Source organism: Tachyglossus aculeatus, chromosome 19 (genome assembly GCF_015852505.1).
Source record: "Tachyglossus aculeatus isolate mTacAcu1 chromosome 19, mTacAcu1.pri, whole genome shotgun sequence".
In the NCBI taxonomy this organism is placed as follows: Eukaryota; Metazoa; Chordata; class Mammalia; order Monotremata; family Tachyglossidae; genus Tachyglossus; species Tachyglossus aculeatus.
The window spans coordinates 14,328,281-14,350,317 of NC_052084.1; the positions used below are offsets into that span (position 1 = coordinate 14,328,281).

The 22,037-nt window shown below is 39.5% G+C and overlaps 1 protein-coding gene across 3 annotated transcripts in view; it reads right to left on the reverse strand.

Moving 5' to 3' along the window:
• Positions 1-337: 337 nt before the first annotated feature.
• SYT14 (synaptotagmin 14) overlaps positions 338-22,037 on the reverse strand; it is a 97,635-nt gene continuing 75,935 nt past the window's right edge. Inside the window, exons 7-10 of one of the 3 annotated variants that reach the window (XM_038761322.1) lie at positions 5,101-5,287; positions 3,130-3,186; positions 1,628-1,908; positions 338-806 (exon numbers count right to left, since the gene is read on the reverse strand). In XM_038761322.1, coding sequence (XP_038617250.1) covers positions 768-806; positions 1,628-1,908; positions 3,130-3,186; positions 5,101-5,287 — 564 coding nt within the window. In that variant the 3' untranslated portion in view covers positions 338-767. Of the gene's footprint in view, positions 807-841; positions 1,909-3,129; positions 3,187-5,100; positions 5,288-22,037 lie in introns of those variants that run through there. The other 2 variants (XM_038761323.1, XM_038761324.1) reach the window with 2 other exon arrangements.

Consider the following 22,037-nt stretch of genomic DNA (forward strand, 5'->3'; position numbering starts at 1 on the left):
TTGTGTTAAATAAGAGGCATCTCAGAGGAATGCACAATACCTAGGAATTGCAATAAAATACCATATGCTTCTCTTCAATCCTTGGAAAATAAATTCCTTTTTAAGTATCCTAGAACAAAAGAAGAAAGAGAAAGGGAGTAGAATTCTTTGCATATATAAAAATGGACTATATTCAATAAATTTATGAGCAAAATTACTATTAACAAATTGGATAAGAAGCAAAAAAAATTAGAAGAAAAGTACCCTACATATCATTTTTGAAAAATCAAAGAGGACAGAGTTTTTTGAACAAAATTGTTTTTGCCATTAAAAAAACCCTAATAGTTACATAGCTTTGCACATCTTCAGAGAAAACGAAAATCTTCCAATAACGTTCTGAGAAATCTTTAAGTTTATAAAAATTGAAGGCCTAATTCTGCAAATACAACTTTCAAGTTGTATTGGCAAGTTTAACTGATAGGAAAGGCACGGTTGACATCATGCTGACAAATTTATCTAGAAATTCCATAAAGACTTGTCACAAAGTCACTAAAAATATCCGAAAAATCTCAGAATGGTCTTTCACATAACAGGACTGAAGTTGAGGCTTCAACAGTCATTTTACCCAAAATACTGCATGAAGTTAATACTGAAGACATTTAGAGTAAAGCAACTGCTTTCTTAAACAGAATGTGCACCTTCGATAATTTAATACGCTAGTGGCAGATAAAATTGTTTTTTTCACCTTGTTGAGCTGTTTTTCTGTCTTCGACCACTTCATTTTTACATTAAGGAGCTTTTCCATCACAATAGCCTCCTAGAAGAAACTAACAATTTTAAAAATAACATTTAAGTCCTGCTATAGAAGACTTCTATATTGAAATACACAAATAAAGGAAGTGCTTTCAATAGAAAGGTGCATAAATGTTCAGTACACTCTGCCTTAAAAGACTTGCAGAGGACCAGGACAGTGACATGGCTTCCTTGGGGTAAAAAAAAAAAGCATTTGGTCTCAATGTGAGACTGACTGAGCTCTTCACGTGCTTTACGAAGAATTTTCTTCACATCAATGTGAACCTGCTTCAACTTGGACTTCATGCTACTGAGATGTTTAACAAAAACAGAAGCATGAGGTACTGGGGCACCCAGGAAAATAATTTGCAATAATTTATAATTCAGCTTTTTTCCATTAAAGTCACTCTACATGTCTGCTTCATCAAAATTTCTCACCCTAAAGGCTAGGTCACTAACACTGGATATTGACACTGGTTGGGAAATAACCTCTAGAGTAGTGACAATAACTTTATGGTCGCAAAAGCAAATTAAGAAACTGATAATTTTGACTTTTAAAGAAAATGCCATCATTTTGCCCCTGGAGCTTTACTGTTTACAGAAACTTCTCCCAATCCCATGACACTATTTCCCACAATGATACAGATTCAAATGAAGTGGATGACGGATGAGATTGTTCCTTAACATTTAATGCATCCTTTAATAAGGTGGAATGTTTTAAATCGATTCCTTCTGCAAATAGCTCTCCTAGTGATGGTTAAGAATGGTTTAACTGAAACCAGAAATAACACTTTGGGGCCATTATAACCCCTTATACTCTCCATTAGGACTCTAATAATGAGTGCCATCTACATACTTGTTGTCCTTTTGACTCTTTCATTTCAGTCCAGTGATTGAGCTCCTCTTCCCCAGAGCTATTGAGACCTAAAGAAATCCAGCCTATCATTTCTTTTCGTTTCATGCTGCGTTTATTATACACAGAAAGGATGAGTGTCACATCAGAGAGCTGAAAAAGGGCCACTTGAAAGACAAAGGTTTCCTTGTATATTGGATTTGGTTGCCCTCGCCGGATGGATGTTTTGCATTTGGACATCTCTTGGCCCATGGAATTCAGCAGAGTTAACTTGACATATGTATCTAAAAAAAAAAAAATTGAAGAACAGATAACTAAAACCAGGACTTTCTTAAAATTTTGTTAACACGATTAAGTAATACTATTCTATATGGATACAGTATATACCATGTTAACTAAAGAAAGCTCAATCAATTCAGCTCTTTGGTAAGTACTGTACAATGTAATTTTAAAAGAATGCTTTGTAAGCAGTAAATATTTTCAGGTCAACAAAGACAATCTCAGGAGTTCTGTTTTATTATTCTTCCTAAATAATCGTATTTAAGGATGTACTGCTTGATCCTTTGTCCACCCCCTTCCCACCACCACACTTCCCTCCCGCAAGAAACTTCATTAAGCAGGACTTAAAAGCATTATTAAACACTTAGCAAGCTTCAATTAGCCACAACACTGTAAAGCATTCCACTGTGTTTTCAGAGAATAAGAATAAACAAACAAGTGGCTATGACAAAAAAACGGAAAGGAATATGGAAGTTCAAAGATGACAACAAAACAGCTCAGGATGAAATGTCAAAAAAATCTCTGCATGGATGTGGTTTTATATATTTTTTTTAAGATCAAATGAAGCCAAATGCATTAAAGTGCTCAAATTTCCAAAAACCAAATAGGTTTTTTTCCTCTTCTTTATTTTCATGCAACAGTACATTTAATGTGCTTTTTAAGTTTTTTTGCATAATTATTTGCATTTTCAAGATGTCTTGTCTAATGCTTTATGAAATACATAAAACTTTGATGCCAGGTGTAGACAATGAATTTTACATAGTGCATTGCTTCTAGTAATTGGGTGATAAACCCTCTCTTCAAAAACATACTACATTTTCTACTGTCTCTAGAGCTAAGTGTCCATGCAAACACTACAGAACATATTGCTCCATCGTATGTATTTCGCACCAGAATGTCCACTGATTTTGTGAAAATCAACTGATTTCTTAAGATAACTGTTTTACTTCATTCCCACTGAATGCACTGAAATGAAATGATTGGAACACTAAAAGAGTTTATGAACTTTTTAATAAACACATTCTTTGCATGTTTTGTCGACACTCTGAATACCATCATCCATAATCAGAGATAAATTCTATAGTTTTGTTTAGACTACCACAGATACTAAATGTGTGTTTATTTGGAAACCAACATGGTGGACAGCTTCGCTGCTGGCGAATTTTAGTTTGGTGGGGTATTTTGCATGAAAAGACAACATCCAATTAGCCTCTATAGGAACTCACCTCGGATTATATAAACCTGTCCACCTATCAAGTGTTTTAGACAACAGAACAGTCCATCTGACAACAGGGGGTGGAAAGCAGTAAAAGAAATAATGACCAGATGTCAATTGTTGGGTGAGAGAGGGTTAAAGGTTACAGTTAGAGAGGAAACACTGTTCACTGGAGTGGAAGAACACACAACCGTAGCAGTTTAGTTTAGATAGAGGGTAGAACAAAGGGGTTGTGGGGTAAATCTCATGGAATGAGTGTTTTTGATTTTTCAAGTCATTGTGTAATCTTTACCCAAAATTACACTGTCTTAATAATGGGACATCTTTGTAATGATATCCACTTGGACTAAAGCACATTGAACATAGAAAGAGTCATGCAAATGATCAGGCTATAAAAGACTAAAGTCATTTTAAAGTGTAATTTTTTTTTAAAGAAATCAACCATAAGCTTATCCATGCAATTTCTAGCATAAAAAATAATATTAACAGGTAAGATCTATTGCAATACAAATATTTTAAATGGAAGCTGCTAAAAACGAACTATTAATACTACAAAAAATGCTTCTGATGGGCTGATACTAATACTTTTATTCAAGTTCAATTATTTTGAATATCAGATCATTCAGACTGTAAATAGCATTTACTGAATGGCCCAAAGGGGCCAGACTTGGTAGAGAACACACAAAATCACAGCTCATTTATAAATAAAACAGCTGACGTCCCATAGGTGTATTATGTTTAAAATGGTCGCTAGCCAGTTAACTTATTAGTCTCCTCCAATCCATCACTAGATGCTCTTGTTTCCAAAGAACAGATACTAAAATGCTACATCTGGCATGTAATGCTCCTTAATTTCCTAAGTCACTGCAAGATAGTGAAAACAGGGGCATGTTTTAAACTAGATAATTATTCAAGGATTGAAATCCTCTTTTTTTGTAGTTATACAGATCCTCGGCTCCACCTCATTTCCCTCTTGCTTGCATAGCTTTGGGTCATTTCAGAGCTCATGAGTGCCCCTACTTAGAGGTAAATAAGAAAGGACAGGAGGTGAAACACTAACCAGTCCATTTGTCTATTTTGTTCAACCTTTGGTAAAAAGTAATTTTGGAAATATAAACTATTAGGCTGCAAATTCCTTGAGGGCTGGAATGTTTTGGTGGCTACTGTGCTCTTCTCGAGAACTTCATTTAGTGCTTTACACACAGTAGGCACTCAGTAAATACTACTGATTACTAAAATGATCATTTTGGATTGTGTAGATTTCATTTAGCCAGTTCTATACCAACATATATTACTGTGGAATTACTGTATTGCAATTGCAATTCTTAGCACCACATACAAACATCAGAGCTGTAGTATTAGCCTTAGTTGTCATTATTATTAATAATGATAATACTAATTGTGGTATTTGTTATGTATCTACTATGTGTCAAGCTCTTTGATAAGCACTGGGCTTGATACAAAATAACCAGGTTCTACACGAATCTCACAGTCTAAGTAGGAGGGAAAACAGGTATTGGAATCCCCACTTTGCAGATGATGGAACTGAGGCAAAGCGAAGTCAAGTGACTTGCCTAAGATCACACAGCAGGGACCTGGTGGAGGCAGGATTAGAACTCAGGTCTTCTAAGGCCCATGTTCTTTCCACTAGGCCACGCTGCTTGGTTTAATAACATACATTTTTTTGGACCCTGTAGCATTTTATTCTTGGGATTAATATCTTACCAGTTAAACTTTATGGTAAAGGTAATTTATTCATCACCATGAAAAATTAAAAGTATTTTCGATTTTGAATTTCAGATTTTGCTACTTCCCAAATGACTGGAAATAGAAAACATGAAACAGATTAATTGATGATCGCCTTATTTTATTTTGATTGGATCAGATTAAATAATAAGACTGAAGTTTCCAGCCCAGAGAGCCCCACAAGAGCATGAGGCAATATTACCAAAAAAAAAAAAAAAAAAAGATTTTCACTCACTGGGTGGTCTGTTTGCGGCCAGATTTTTGAAGTGGCTTCCTTTTATCACTTCAGCTGAGAGTCTTCCAGTTGTGGCATTATAGAGCAGGCCAATGAGGATTTCTGGAACTGAGCCATGTTCTAAGGACTGACATGAGGAGGTGCTTTCATAGGATATTTCTGACATGCTCATTTGGGAGTCACAGCCCTGGAAGAAGACATGAAACTTTTAGAGATATTTTTCAGAAGAAGGTTATTAAGGGATGCACTGTTAATGTGAGATTTACGGAATTAAATGGGTAACCCTCTAACAGGATTCTTAGCCGGCCTAATTCCCCAAGCACCAGATTAGGGTATTATTGTTCCTTAATATGTATTAGTAATAGTCTTCTAGGTAATTAAAAAGAAGATAAAAGGGAATTTTAAGGCCCCCCACACATCAGCAATTAGAAATCTACAAAACTATTTCTAGATGCCTAGAAAACTGCTGATTCTGTCATTGTGAAAAACACTACACAAAATATACTGGTAATAACATTTGGGGACTTTCATGCCCTTTGTCCAATTTGTTCTCTAGGTTACAAATTTCCTAATTTCCAGCATCTCACTGGAGTAAAATATAACACTCAGGTACTCAGGTGTTGAAAAAAAAATCAAAACCACACAAACAAATCAAACAACAACAAAAAAAGCCCACCACAAAGCTTCAATTAACCAGGACCTTTTTGGATTTTACACCTCACTGTATAATGTCTAGTATCGCTTATTCATTCAGTCATATTTATTGAGCACTTACTGTGTGCAGAGCACTGTACTAAGTGCTTGGGAAGTACAAATTGGCAACATATAGTGAGCCCGTTGTTGGGGAGGGACCATCTCTATATGTTGCTGATCTGTACTTCCCAAGCACTTAGTACAGTGCTCTGCACACAGTAAGCGCTCAATAAATATGACTGAATGAATGAATAGTATCGTTCCTCAAAAATGCACAGTACAATGCAGGTTTGAGAAATATAATAATCTAATCAATCATATTTATTGAGCACTTGCTCTGTGCAAGGCACCGTACTAAGCGCTTGGGAGAATACAATATAACAGAGTTGGTAGACACGTTCCCTGTCCACAAAGAGCTTACAATCTAGAGAAGGAAATATATTAATATAAGTAAATAAATTACAGATAGGTACATAAGTGCTGTGGGGCTGAGGGAGGGGTGAATAAAAGGATCAAATCCAAGTGCAACAATGATCTACAAGGCTTCCTCAGTAGGAAAAAGATCAAAGCAAGGTTTAGCAGCCTCTTTAGTCCTGAATCCTACTAAAGGGGTGAAGCAGTATTCATGAAAATGCCAAAAAGGAACAGGAACAGGCAGATGGAGAAGGGAAAAAATGAGAAAAAAGGAAAAGGAACAAGGAGGAGGCTAGAATGAGGAACCAAGAGGATAGAATTGGGAGTTAAAAAAAGTGAAAATAAATATCTCAGTATGACAAGGAGAGGTAGGTTACCATCATAAATTGCCTCAGGCACCACTCAGTGCACAGAATGCCCCACACCTTTGCTATCTGGTCATTTCCCTCATTGTAACAGTTAAAGGAGTATTCTCCAGTTCCTTCCCCCAACTCCTACAAAAAATAAACAGTTAAAAAAGGACCAGATCTAGGGTTACTGACAACCCATCCAATTTAAGCAAGTCCTTATAGTACTACAAAAATGAAAATCTAAACAGCTCCGCCATCTCCTTAATCGCACTGATTATCCCATAGACAAAGAAATAGATTTCAGGCTACAAAGCTTGTTACAACGCTGTCACAGTTCATCATTTGCAGAAGTCTCAACTGCAATGAAAACCATGCAGAAATAGTTCAAGAAATAGAATGAGTGTGGTAAAAAGATATTCAATATGGATACAGTATACTCAAGTGGTTCCTTCTCCTCAGACTATTTATTCCCCGCGGTATGCGGCTCGGTTCAGCAGATTCTCAGAGCTCTCCACCCACTCTCTCTCCATATTCCATCATTAATTTATAAATGGAACTCACCTTCATAGCAGTGACTGTTGGTAAATAAACCCAAATTGAACAAAACCCCGTAATAATAATAATAATAATGGTATTTGTTAAGCTCTCACTAAGTGCTAAGCGCTGGGGTGGATACAAGTAAATCCAGTTGGACACAGTCCCTGTCCCATATAGCTCACAGTCTCAATCCCCATTTTACAGCTGAGCTGAGGCGCAGAGAAGCAGTGTGGCTCAGTAGAAAGAGCCCGGGCTTTGGAGTCAGAGGTCACGGGTTCAAATCCCAGCTCCACCACCTGTCAGCTGTGTGACTTTAGGCAAGTCACTTCACTTCTCTATGCCTCAGTTACCTCATCTGTAAAATGGGGATTACTGATGCTAACTCAGTAATTATTAGGCCTGCTAAAGGAGTAGATTCCTGAGCCTACTGGGCATCAAACAATAACAGCTTCACCAAGGTACCTTTTTATTCTCGTTTCATTTTTCCCCCAGTGAAAAGTTACTACTGGTTCGCGGAACATAAAAAAAAAAAATGCAGTTTTTTAGGGAGAGGGCTAAGAAATGGTATATGGTATTTTGCCAGATTTTTGATGAATTAGCAGTAGTAGCAATGGTGCTTATTGAGCACTTACCAAATGTGATGCCTTGAACTATGAACCTGGGAAGTACAACAGAAAATACATTTCCTGCCCACAAGGAGATTACATTGTTTTGTTGTCTGTCTCCCCCTTCTAGACTGTGAGCCCGTTATTGGGTAGGGACCATCTCTATATGTTGCCAACTTGTACTTCCCAAGCACTTAGTACAGTACTCTGCACACAGTAAGTGCTCAATAAATACGACCGAATGAATGAATGGATTTATATTTACTTATAAAGTCGATTATTTAATCAGTTTTTTCCTCCTATGTTTTGCACTACTCCCTGTTCTAGCCTTGTTGTTCTTCCTGTTCTCACCTTTTGAAAATCACCTGTGTCTGTCTTCCCTGTTAAACTTTAAGTTCCTTGGTAGCGTAGGATGGTCTAGTGGGAAGAGCATGGGACTGGGAGTAAGAGGACCTGGGTTGTAATCCCCGCTTCACCACATACCTCCGTGAGACCTTGGGCAAGCCACTTCACTTCTCTGTGCCTTGGTTCTCTCATCTGCAAAGGGGGGGAATCAATGCCTGTTCTCCCCCCTATTTAGACTGTGAGCTCCAAGGGGGACCTGATTATCTTATATCTACCCCAGTACTTAGTACAGTGCTTGACACATAGTAAGCGCTTAACAAATGCCACAATGATTATTATGATGTCTCACTTCTGTTGCACTCCCCTATTCCCCCTGCTCTGCAATCGGGCATTTAACAAATCCCACTGATAGATTGATCGTGTTTCCTCAGTGATGCAAATATGTCAAAAATTAAGTGGTAACTTCTACAAAATGTAACACCAAAAGTAGGAATACTACATGAACATACAGTGGGATTGAATATTACAAAAATAATAAAGCTTCGCCAGTATGAATCATGATGTGTTACTCCTGTTGTTCTCTGCCAACGCATAAATCGACGTCAACTTGCCCACGAACCACTTACATGCAACTGTATCTTTGTGAAAGACGAAAAGTGCATGCTGACAAATTCACGCATTTGAACTGTCTGCTGTTAAGAAATGTATTTTCACTGTGGCTGGAACAAATCTTTTAATTATTTTGAGTCATACATGAATGTTGGCTTTGGGCTAATATACTATCAAATATGGAAAAGCTCCACTCCACAAAAGCCTAAGTGGTCACAGCAAACAGCTAAAGTAAATGCATTTTCTTCTTACTCCTACTGGTCTTATTCCTATCATCTGTTCTTAGTTATTGAAATTTCTCTCCTTTCATGTCCAATTTAGTATTCAATGTATATTTTTAAAATCAGAAGAGGAGACAAAGAAAATGGGTTGGAATTACAGAATGAAGGACTTGGTAGGCCCAAGAGGCACGTTAAACAATGGAGTGAGATTTTGAAATTTCTTTTACGGGGTGGGGGGGTCTTTAAACACTAGATATTATGCTGTCAAGGTGGGTGTATGTGAAGTCCTGTCTCAAGGCAGAAGGATGGACTAAGTGACATCTCAATGTTCCTTCAACCCTAAAACCTGCTGTAGTCTTTGATTTCCCACAGCAATCTTATACCATTTGTGGAGTAAACAATTTCTAACTTGAACCATCAATTCCTTAATTTAGAGTCTGAGCCCCATGTCGGGCAGGGACTGGGTCTGACTTGATTCTCTTATGTAAATATTCTTATAGTCTACTATTTTCCCTACTGCCAATCTTTTTAAATTTCTAATCTCCCCCTGTAGACCGCAAACTCCTTGTGGGCAGGGGTCGTGTCTACCAATTATGCTGTATTGTGCTTTCCCAAGCACTTAGTACAGTACTCTGAACAAAGTAAATACTAAATAAACACTGCTACTTGGCACCTAGTAAGCCCTTAACAAAGATAATCGTGAGATTATCACTATTATTATCATCATCTTTTCCTACAACCATTTCTCCCCTGCCCACTTTTCCAATTTCCTTTCAGTAGCCTTTTCTATGCTGCTCATAATCTTTCTGTGGGCAGGGAACCTAACTACCAACTCTGTTATATAGTAGTCTCCCAAGTATTTGGTACAGTCCTCTGCACAAAGTAACCGCTCAATAAATATGACTGATCTTCCCTCAGACTTTCTCTGCCAACTTGCTTCCTCCTACAACCCTGACTTTAAAACTTTTTTTCCCCGTTTTCTCCTTCCAAACTCAATAATAAAAATATTTATATTTATTAAATGCTAAGTGAGTGAAGCACTGTGATAAGCCAAGAGGAAAGATACAAAATATTAATTCAGAATACTCTTGGCCTGCTCAAGGTACCTTAGGTTAAGGGTCTAAACTGGAGGTGGAGAGGGGAGGAGGGGTTGAAGAAGGAATGTAGCATGGGGTACATTAAAAAAAACCCCAATAATTCAATAGCAACAACAAACAAATGATAGAATCTGAAAGAGAACGGGGAAGAGGGACAACAAAAACCAAAACAGAGCTAGAAGAAACTTTTACTTAGGAAAAGAGGGACAACAAAAACTAAAGCATACAGCTAGAAGAAACTTTTGCTTAGGAACAGTAACAGAATAGGATTCAGAAAATTAAGGTACTAAGCAATTGCTAAAATATCTTAAAAGCTTTTGTTCAGACACTACTGTGAACCCAACTGACTATGACAAAATCCTCTCTTTATTAACATGATCTCACTGTGGGCAGGGAACATGTCTGTCAACTCTATCGTACTGTACTCTTCCAAGTGCTTAATACACTGCTCTGCGCATAGTAAGCACTCAGTAAATACCACTGATGATTTATTTATTATTGCCATCGTTTTCAAGCTTTGAATGACGGTGCTGCCCCCTGCTATAACTAATTTCCGCCTGGGATGATTTTTCTGAAAGGTCAAAACTCCCAAATCAAAAACCTACATTAGATAAAAATGTCTACAATGCCTAATATGAGAATGTCTTGCCAGAAAATATTTAAAAAGACACCACTTCAGAATACTAGATGACCCAGGAAACAAATAAGTTAAATAATTCATTCCAAATACCAGCATATTTATTTACTAGTAAATTTGGAATTTTGGGTAAATTCAGACCTCTAATTCTAAATAATTGCTACCTTGCCAAGTTCACTATGGTTTAAAGAGATGCTGACACCTTGTGGGAAAACTCTGAAAAATATTTAAACATTTTTGCTTATATATTATTTTGAATATTTCTCATCACCGGTTCTTTGTTAACTAAGAAAATCTGCATTTTAAAATGACGACCTGGTTTCTTCAGCCTTTCTTTGCTCTCTATTGCTCAAGTCAGAGTGCTTTCCTTTACCTGGTCTGTATGAAAACGGTGGCAGTGTAACTATGCTAAAATCACATTAAATGGGAATGAACAGGGCTAGTGGATTAATCAGTCGATATCATTTATTGAGCACCTACTTGTGCAGAGCAGTTAGGAGAGTACAGTAGAATTAACAGGCATGAGTCCTTCGTTCAGAGAGCTTGCTCTCTGGTGGGAGGCAGTCCCGAAAATAAATTCCACAAAGGAAGAAGGAAAGGCATACCTTACGCTACAGAAGTTTGAGAGTGCTGAAGCGGTAATTGGTGGATATAAACTGGGGAGATTAGAAATTATTTCAGGGAGACCTTCAGGAGGAGATGTGATATTAGAAGGCCTTTGAAGGTGGGGAAAGTGCTGAGAACTGTCAAATACGAAAGGGAGGGGTTCCAAGTTGGGAGAAAGGGAATGAGCAAGAAGACTTGAAGCAAGAGGGACAAGAATGAGGTTAGCTCCAGTGGCTACCAATCAACCTACGCATCAGGCAAAAACTCCTCACACTCGGCTTCAAGGCTGTCCATCACCTCATCCCCTCCTACCTCACCTCCCTTCTTTCCTTCTCCAGCCCAGCCCGCACCCTCTGCTCCTCTGCCGCTAACCTCCTTACCATGCCTCGTTCTCGCCGTCGACCCCGGCCCATGTCCTCCCCCTGGCCTGGAATGCCCTCCCTCCGCCCATCCACCAAGCTAGCTCTCTTCCTCCCTTCTCAGCCCTACTGAAAGCTCACCTCCTCCAGGAGGCCTTCCCACACTCAGCCCCCTCCTTCCTCTCCCCCTCCTCCCCATCCCCCCTGCCCTACCTCCTTCCCCTCCCCACAGCACCTGTACATATATATATATATATATATATATATATATATATATATATATGTTTGTACATATTTATTACTCTATTTTACTTGTACATATTTATTCTATTTATTTTATTTTGTTAATATGTTTTGTTTTGTTGTCTGTCTCCCCCTTCTAGACTGTGAGCCCGCTGTTGGGTAGGGACCGTCTCTATACGTTGCCAACTTGTACTTCTGCGCACAGTAAGCGCTCAATAAATACAATTGAATGAATGAATAAGAGAAACTCCCAAGCGCTTAGTACAGTGCTTTTCACACAGTAAGCGCTCAATAAATACAATTAAATGAATGAATGAATAAGAGAAACTCCAAACACAACCAAAACAAAAACGTGTATGGGACTCTAGCGTACATCAGGCAAAAGAGAGCTCCATTTAGAAGCGCTGCTTGGAATATTTATTTAGGAAGGAACGGCGAACCCTGAAAAGGAAAGGAAACTGGAAAAAGTGTTTCTAAAAAGTGTATTCCTTCCTGGCAAGTTCTACCCTTGTGGGGCAAAAATAATACCGGAAATGAATAAAATAATCGCTGCAGTCTGGAATATCGGGATGCTTTTGGGATGATGAAGAGTCAGTTTGTATGATGAACAGCTCTAATAGCACATGAACTGAGTAAGTTTTGGATTTGGTATCGCCGTATTAAGGGAGATTGGGCTCCATTACACCGCACCCATCTCCCCGCTCCTCCAAGCTTGCCCATCCTGGCCCTAGAAGCCAGAAAAGGACTGAGTAGGCCAGCTGGCTACCGTCCTTTTCTATCTCACCAGACTTCACGGCTTGTTGATTTGGGTTTCCCAGAGGAATAGCATCATATTCTAACACCGGCATCCAGGTCTCAGGTTGAATCATGTCCAGTGTGGCCTGCTGTGGTCTGAAGCCACACTGTGATTCTGGTAGTGTGCGTCAACATATTCTTCGGTAATCAGCCCAGAAGCACTACGGGCTACAATCTTGCAAGTAACGGAGAGTAGTGAGATGCTTTGATAGTTGATAGCATGATTGATACTCCACCTTTCTTCTGATAATCGTGGCATCTTTGTATTCTAGCAGCAATGTTTTAGAGCACCAGTTTGGCTAGTCCTTGACAGAACAATAGGGGAATAAAGTCACCCTACCACCACAATGACTTGGCTGCGACACGCACCTTTGTACAGGTATACTCTTAAAGCTTACATCAATCAGAATCACAGGATCATGTACCAGTAATTCATAAGCGCTGCACAGGGAACTAATTTGCAACTGCTTAAAACGCACTCCATCACTTACTGGACCCAGGAAATTTGGGGCTAAATAGTTGCAACTAAGCAGTTACCTGTGCAGTGCTAATGGCCTACAATATCAGAGAATGTTTAAGACAACGCAGTCTGCTTGAAACAAGTTTTTTTGTGTTCCACAGCCTTCTTGAATTTCACTAGTGTGAAAGAAGCCGTGTACTGTTGCAAATGTTTTCAAACTACCTTCCCTTTATTCCCTTATTTACCTTTGACCTAACATATTTTTGTTGATAATGGGGGGGGGGGGGGGGGGTACTGTAAGGCCACCACTGTATTGTAGGAGGAACGCCTGTATATTGAGGAAAAGCTTGTTTAGTTGTTTAACCAATGTACCCTTTGCCAATATGTGTAGATGTACATTCTTCATGGCTCTGACTGCTCTGGTGACTTCCTCAATAGCTGAGGCATGGGCACGATGGTATATTTTCTATGTTTTGTGTGGCCTCATCTTCGGCATTAGAACAGATAATATTGAAATTCAATTCCACAAGTCAAGCAAGTTAAAACGGAAATGCCTTCCCAAATGGGCTAACTGAGATGGTCTAATCCACTGAGGTCTCTGATCATTTTTAAATGCTGTTTTGATAAAAAGATTAATTATCGCCAACAAATATATAAAACTATGAGAGAAACTCCAAAAGAAAACCAAAACAAAAATGGGCACAAGCCTATCATGCCTTAGTGTACATCAGAAAGAAAAGAGTTCCTGTTAGAAGCATTCTACGATTACTTGTCCCAAGCAGACTGGAAGAAGGAAACAATACAGCCATGATGCAGGCTGAAAGTCTATCGAGGGCTAAGTTAGAAAAGTCAACAGTCATTATGTGTTTCCGAGAACACAGGATACCTTGAAAACACGTACAAAATAAGAAAAAAATATTGATGGAAATAGTTTGAAGCAAGAATCCTTGTCAAAGCTGCATTTGAGACCTCATTAAATCTTCCTATAATTATCTTTGGGGTTTACTGAGTGCTAACTATGTACAGAGCACTATATTAAGCACTTGGGAGAGTACAATATAATAATAATCAATAACAATAACCTTTGGACTAAGATTTGTATTTGAATGCTCAGAATCTAAAAAAACTCCCAAACCTGTGGGAAATACACAACAGTTGCAAGGCCAACAGGTGAAATGTACTCTTCCATATCAGAAGTCGTAACTCAATTTCTACTGGATGATACAAATAGCATTCAGGAACATGTACATATGCTTACCAAGTAGAATCACATTTGGGCCAAACTGCTCCCTGTCTTGCATAAAGTTGAATGTAACTATCAATAGACAGCAGTTTTCTGGCTCACTACAAGTGCCAACAGATTTTTTTTTCATTTTTATTTTATTTTTTTAAACAGAAGTGGGAATACCAGAATGGGAAACCGATCGTGGAAACAAAAAATCTCTTCAATTTAATGTATAAAAGGAGTTACATCATCTCAGATCTGCAATTAGCAACTCTTCCCAGACTTATTTAAATCAAGGAATCAAATTTTAGACTCATTTTCCTGGATCTCATCTATTTAAAAAGAATGTTTATCATCTTCCAGTTCTAGGTGAGTCTTCATTGGTCACCCCTGACTGGGAAAGAAGCCGAAGGTACGCGAACATCAACTCTCTCAGCCCCAACAAATCTCACCGGGTAACCAGTCAGGCCTGGTGAGGTTCCACTATGGCCGGCAGCAGCATTTTTGAAGGTAAGGAGGACAATAACATAAATTGTCCTTGCTTATTTGATCAGTTAATTTAGATAAAGTATGGGAAGGTGTATCCCATGACAAACTGGGCTATATTCCTCAAAAACATGGCTGTGTAGTGAGATATGTTTTCCCATATACTTTCAAGCAAATAGCTAGGAAGAACTAGCTCCGACATGGTAACCGGGCCCTGGAAGTAAGTGTTCCTGCAAATCCTTCCCTGGGTCCCCTACTCATTCTTTCCCTGTTTTCCGTGGCTTTTCTGCTCCTCTCCTCACGCTCTGAACTGCATCCCCTCTTCTTCTGTCTCCCCAGCCCCTTGCAATGTGCTCCGATATTATTTTCTTTGCTGGAACTTGAATCACAGCCACGGCCGTTCCTGAGAGCCTGGTCCTTCTCCTTCTACTTCCTGGCTTGTAGCCCTACCTCTCTACCCCAGCCACAGCTGCCAAAGTGCAGACAAGCACGGCCTGTGGTGGGAATGATGAACGTTCAAACAGAGGAAAAAGAGGAAAAAGTACTGGAAAGCAGGCAGCAGGACAGGAGGCAGAGGTGGACGGGGTCGAGTCTGGGGTTCGGTAGGGGAGCAGAACACTTGCTGACAGGGATTGGTTGCAAAGGGTCAGGGCATAATAATAATAATAATAATAGTTATTATTATTACGGTATTTGTTAAGCGCTTACTAAGTGCCAGGCACCGTCCTAAACACTGAGGAGGAGGATACAAGCAAATCAGGTTGGGCACAGTCCCCGTCCCACGTGGGGCTCACAGACTCAATCCCCATTTTCCAGATGGAGGTCCAGAGAAGTGCCCACTGTTGGGTAGGGACTGTCTCTATATGTTGCCAATTTGTACTTCCCAAGCGCTTAGTACAGTGCTCTGCACATAGTAAGCGCTCAATAAATACGATTGTTGATGATGATGATGATGAAATGACTTGGCCGAGGTCACACAGCAGACAAGTGGCGGAGCCAGGATTTAATAATGAAGGCATTTATTAAGCGCTTGAACCCACGACCTTCGGACTTCCAAGCCTGTGCTCTATCCACTGCGCCACGCTGTTTCTCTCATCTGCAGTAACTAGATGTCACACTGGGGTGGGGCATTATAAGGCTTCGGTAAGCCAGAAACTGCAGATATACCTCTGGATTGCACATATTGTGAGGTGCTTGTAACCCAGGCTATCCTCTATATGTAAAAACAGGTCAGAATAAATGCCATTTTTATACCCTTCCTGAGAAAAGCCCACTATACAGCACACCGCTGAATTAAATATTTCAAGCTCTTAAGTTATATATCCTAAAAGCAGGGTGCCCATTTTGGCTCCCGGACATACTTGGTCTTTAGAGACATTTGCTCTGATTGGGCTGCCATTTAGGATACATTTTCAGTGAAATTTCTAAGGGAAGTCCTATTGTGGATGCTTAGCAGTTTCCTATTTCCTTCATTTTTTCTGTTAGGGCTAGACCTCAAGAAAGGCCCAGAGGAAAAATACTACTCCTTCATGACCATCCATCCCCTCGGTGGTCAGGAAACAGACAAGGAGAATAGCAGATGGAACAATGCTAGCACTGTGTAACAAACAAGGGAAAAGGGCATCAGTACCAGTAAAAGAAAGAAAGCTCTATTTTAAAAAGACACATTTCTAATTTCACAGCTGCTAGTATTGACTGCGAAAACATATACTCAAGATGCCCACCATCTTGATATCCCTAAACAGAATATTTTTAAAAGCCTGGAGGTAGGATTTTGAACTTGAATGTTAGAGTTCTCCCTAGTCGTTTTCTCTTCTTCTGTATGCAGAGAAGGGCATTACTTTTCTCTTCTCCCCTTGTTTCACGCTTCTCAACTGTCCCTAATTACAGGGTGTACTGCTCATTCAGACCCAAATTTATCCCTGTCACCATCTTCCACCCCAACCCCAAATTACCAACTAATCTTACTCTTTCTATTTATTCACTTTTCCTAGTGAAAATGTGAACTGCTGAAATTAATAACTTGGAAAACTGAATTACATAAAGGAAAATGTGAAACTTAAGGAAAAGAGTATGGTATTTTTCATTTATTTCTGTGTATGTTGAATATTTTAGTTCTTGAGCTCCAAGTTTATATCTAATTTATCCATGAAAATCTCAGATATCTTCTAGTACACTATTTTTAAAAGTCCATTTTGGCCTCCCATAAATTTCACATTTGATACACAAGCTTCCAGCATATTAAAAATCTTCTTCTGACCTGAAATCTAAATCTGACTTCCTGTTTTTTAATCCCTTTCTAACCTGTTGGATTTAAAATACAAATCTAATTTACACAAAGGTTGCCTGTACCTCTGCCTCGATTAATCTCTATCCTTGAAAATAGCTCCCCAATTGTTAGCTGTTCTTATCTCCCTAGCTGGAGTGTGTGCTTGTAGTTTTGCTAAATAACTGTCTCTATTAAGATCTATAATGGTTTCATTTTATATTAAAAGGTGCCATGTTTCCTGTTGTAGTGATCAGAAAATATAGATGCTGAAGAGGGTTTTTTTTTACTACAGCTTCCTCTGTAGGCCTATTTAGAAAGATACTTTACCCCGAATAAGGAAAAGGCTAGGCAAAATGTGGAATGTGGCTGGTGGGTTTTAATCTTGAAGGTCAATAATCAATAGAAAAACTAGCAAATATAAAGAAACTAAGCACTGGGCCATGAAAAATCAGGATGCTACAAAATGAGATCAGCAGTTGTCTAGAATGAACAACAGCACCTGAAAAGACATGGACTAAACATTCTTTAATTAAGAAAAACAAGAGCCCCGCTGATAGGAATTGGATAGCCTTCTGGAGATGTTCTCTTTCCTGAGTGAGGAGCCAAAGGTAGGATTCCCATTCATGATGGCACTGGTCTCGTGTTTTCCAAATTTGACCAGAAAATTGCATTTTCCTTTATGTAATACACCCTCCCTTTCCTGTAGAAAAGAAAAATGCTGTTACTTGCATTAGCACCTATGCCTCCAATGTGACTGAGTCCGGTAAGAAAGTAAAATTCTGCAATTCTGCAGGGATCTGGACAGAGAGGTCTCAACTTTGTCCATATATGACTGGTTAATTGTCTTGGAAAATTTCCAAACCTGGCTAGGCAATTATCCTGAATTATGAAAAATGAAATCATTAGGTCTGCTCCCCTCTAAACTGTAAGCTTCTTGTGGTCAGGGCACATGTCATATTGTGCTCTCCCAAGCACTTATTACAGTGCTTTGCACACAGTAAGCACTCAATAAATACCACTGACTGACTGACTGGTCACATGGGCTTTGAAAACCTAATAGCAATGGTCTACTCTCATTCGGCAAGTGTGCTAATATCAACCTGTAGTCATCAGGAAAACCTAACACTTACTTAATAAGAGAAAGACACCATAGATGTTACCAAGATCTAGAGACACCTTTTTGATTAATCATCCCAAATAATTCAATTTACCGCTGACATACTCAGTACCGAATGTTTAGCTAATTATCGCTTGACATGATCCAAGCTTTCACTAGTGACACCAACGTATTGCAGTGTGGCATCTAAACCCACCAGATGGCTTAACATCAAACTCCTGGAGAATGAAGATATCTTCAAGGGGCCTTGTGACAACATCACATCCGTTCTATTGGATCAAGGAACACCATCTGCTGCTAGAAATGTGAGCAGTGAATGGGAGCCTATGAGACGCTGTGTACATTTCAGACTGGGGCCTGTTTGCCCACATAATCGTAACTGGTTTGATGAAAATAATTCTGAAATCACCGAACTATTTGAAGCAAACCAAACAACTTGTCATCAGCACCTTGGAGTTCTTTGTGATTCTGTCCAAGACACACTGAGAACAAGCATGGCTCAGTGGCAAGAGCCCGGGCTTTGGAGTCAGAGGTCATGTGTTCAAATCCCGGCTCTGCCAATTGTCAGCTGTGTGACTTTGGGCAAGATGCTTCACTTCTCTGGGCCTCAGTTCCCTCATCTGTAAAATGGGATGTAGACTGTGAGCCCCCCGTGGGACAATCTGATCACCTTGTAACCTCCCCAGTGCTTAGAACAGTGCTTTGTACATAGTAAGCGCTTAATAAATGCCATTATTATTATTCCAGCGGTTAGAACAGTGCTTTGCACATAGTAAGCGCTTAACAAATACCAACATTATTATATAGAAGCCTTCCTTATAAGACCAAAATACAATATCAGAAAGGTCATGACTACAGGAGACCATAGTTCAAGAGTCACAATAGGATACCTGGCGGAACTGGTGTAACATCCCTAATCCTTCTAACCCTCTCGAGTTCCTTCTTCCTCTGTAATTTTTCCCCTCGGTATTCATTATGCATCTCATGTCCACAAATTTATCCAAATGTCTCATCAACCTACCAGTATTTGAGGCCAACTTCTTATGATGATAAATTCCTTATGTTTACCCTACATTATGCCATTTTTCGTATTTGCCTGGGATCCACCAACAGCAAATTCCCCCCTTTGTCCTAGTGTGAGTGGGGTTCAGTAAAATAGTGAGCCCACATTTGCCCAGTCCACATCCTTCATGATTTTGTAAACTTCAATCATCTCTAAGCCTTTGAGTTCAAAGACTGAAGAGCTCAGACAGTCTCTCCTTATACAATGGCTGTCCACTGTATTCTCATCCAGAAGCTTCTTTCTCTCCCCAAATACCTTATTACCAACACAACTGCCTTCTGGACTATGGCAGCATGGCACACCATCGGGCCTTGACTGCGATCACTTGGTCCATATGTAGTCAGAAATACAGCTTTTGCATGGGCTTCCCAACATGCTGCCTGCCCACCTAACTTTGATTCATTGATTCATTCGTTTGTTCAAATGTATTTATGGAGCGCTTACTGTGTGCAAAGCACTGTACTAAATGCTTGGGAGAGTACAATGTAACTGCAAACTGCCACATCTGTCAGAGAGATGCATGAAAAAACAGAGAAACAAAGACGCAGAAAGTGAGAAACAGAAAATGCAGGCTTGTGGAAAGTGCGCAGGTTTGGGAGTCGGGGGGCCTGGGTTTGAATCTCAGCTTTGCCATTTATCAGCTGTGTGACCTTGGCAAATCACTTAACATATCTGTGCCTCAATTTCCTTATCTGTTCAAAAAGGATTCAATACCTGTTGTCCCTCCCCCTTAGACTGGTGTGTCCTCTGTGGGATATATTGTGTTCAACCAGATTATCCTGTACCTACCCCAAGCTTCGTTCAGTTCTTGGAATACAGTAAATACCTAACAGATACCACAGTTGTCATCATTATTACTACACAAACAGAACAGAAAACAGGGAAAGAGAGGACAAGCAGAAATAGAGAAACATAGTATCAAGGACATAGAGAGACACAAAGAAACAGGCAGGAATAGATAGAATGAGACAAATAGAGAGGTTAACAGACTCAGGCACATGTATGCATCTTAGATACACACACAACCACACCTCACACAGTGTCAAGGACTCTCACCCAGATGATCCCCTCAGTACATAAGTATATATCCGTAATTTATTTATGTACTTATTTATTTATATTAATGTCCATCTTCCCCTCTAGACTGTGAGCTCGTTGTGGGCAGGAATATGTCTGTTTGCTGTTACACTGTCCTCTCCCAAGCTTAGTACAGTGCTTTGCACACAGTAAGCACGCAATAAATGCGATTGAATAACGAATGATCCTTCCCTTGAACTTGGCCTTGGCAACAGCAGGAAAGAGACACCAACACAATTGTGCACACCCACTCCTCACCTCTGCCATCAACTCAGACCACTGAGAAGCAGCATGGCCTAGTGGATGGAGCACGGGCCTGGGTGTCAGAAGGATCTGAGTTCTAATCCCGGGTCCTCCACTTGTCTGCTGTGTGACCCTGGGCAAGTCACTTAACTTCTCTGTGCCTTAGTTCCATCCTCTGTAAAATGGCGAGTGCTTAGTATGGTGCCTGCCACAGAGTAAACACTTAACAAATACTATAAAAGACAAACAAAAAAACACTGTTCCTTCTGGGAACTAAAAGGGGTCACTTCTGTCGTTGTCAGGAAGAATCAATGCAGATGACTCCGCCTTGAGTATGGGGAGGCTAATCCTCAGTAGTAGCACCGGCAAGTTTTTGCATCCATCTACAGTTTACAATCTATAGTATAGTATTAGTAATAGTATTAGTAATTATACTAGTAATTAGTATAGTAGTACAGCAATTTCTGACTCCCAGACACGTGCTCTATCCACTAGGCCATGCTTCCCTTTGTCCAGGTTCTCCTTTAGGGATTTTTTTTCCTGTTAATTTGTCAGTGGCATCCCCGAAAGACACTAAACCACCAAGACTTTCAATCTAAGGCACCAGTTTTACATTTTTTTCCTTGAGTTCTTCAAATTACTCTATAAAGTCATACAAATTTCATCAGTTTCTGATATGAAAAGATGTTAAAGTCAACTAGCTAAAATGGGGCCAAGTCCACTGTGACTATAGGTCTCTAGGGGCCAAATGCAGAATGATATCAATTCACTGAAAATCCAACCTTGGATTCACCTTCTCTCGGAAAAACCTTAAAATTTAAAATCGTATTTGAATCTGTAATTTTTTTTAAAGCTTTGAAACCCAACGTACACTGTTTAAAAATGCTATGTAATCATTTTAGCAGAAAGGAGTAACTGTAATTCCTGGGTGCTAGTCAAATCTGGCATATTTTATACCTATGGCATATCATGGTTTGCTCCATAATTTCAACCCAAAAGTAGCACAGTGTCCCTTGCTGAAGAAAACAGCGCAGAAATTCTGTCTAGTGATTCTCTCAGGCATAAAAAAGAGAGGATGGGAGTACCCAGTTCTTAAATGAAGACAGGAAAACGGTCAAAGAAGAACTGACTCAAAGTAGTAAACCAAGGATAGTCTTCTCTCATACATTTTTCAACTCTCCTCCAAAAGTGCTTAGTACAATGCTCTGCACACAGTAAGCACTCAATAAATACGATTGAATGAAAAGGCCTTCCCTAAGCCCCCATCCCTGTTCTGCCATTCACTTGTCACCCTGACTTGCTCCCTTTTTTTATTCCCCCTTCCAGCCCCACAGCACTTATGTACATATCTGTAATTTTTTAATTTATATTAATGTCTGTCTCCCCCATTCTAGACTGTAAACTCATTGTGATCAGGGAATGTATCTGTCTGTTGTTGCATTGTACTCTCCCAAGCACTTAGTACAGTGCCCTGCGCACAGTAAGG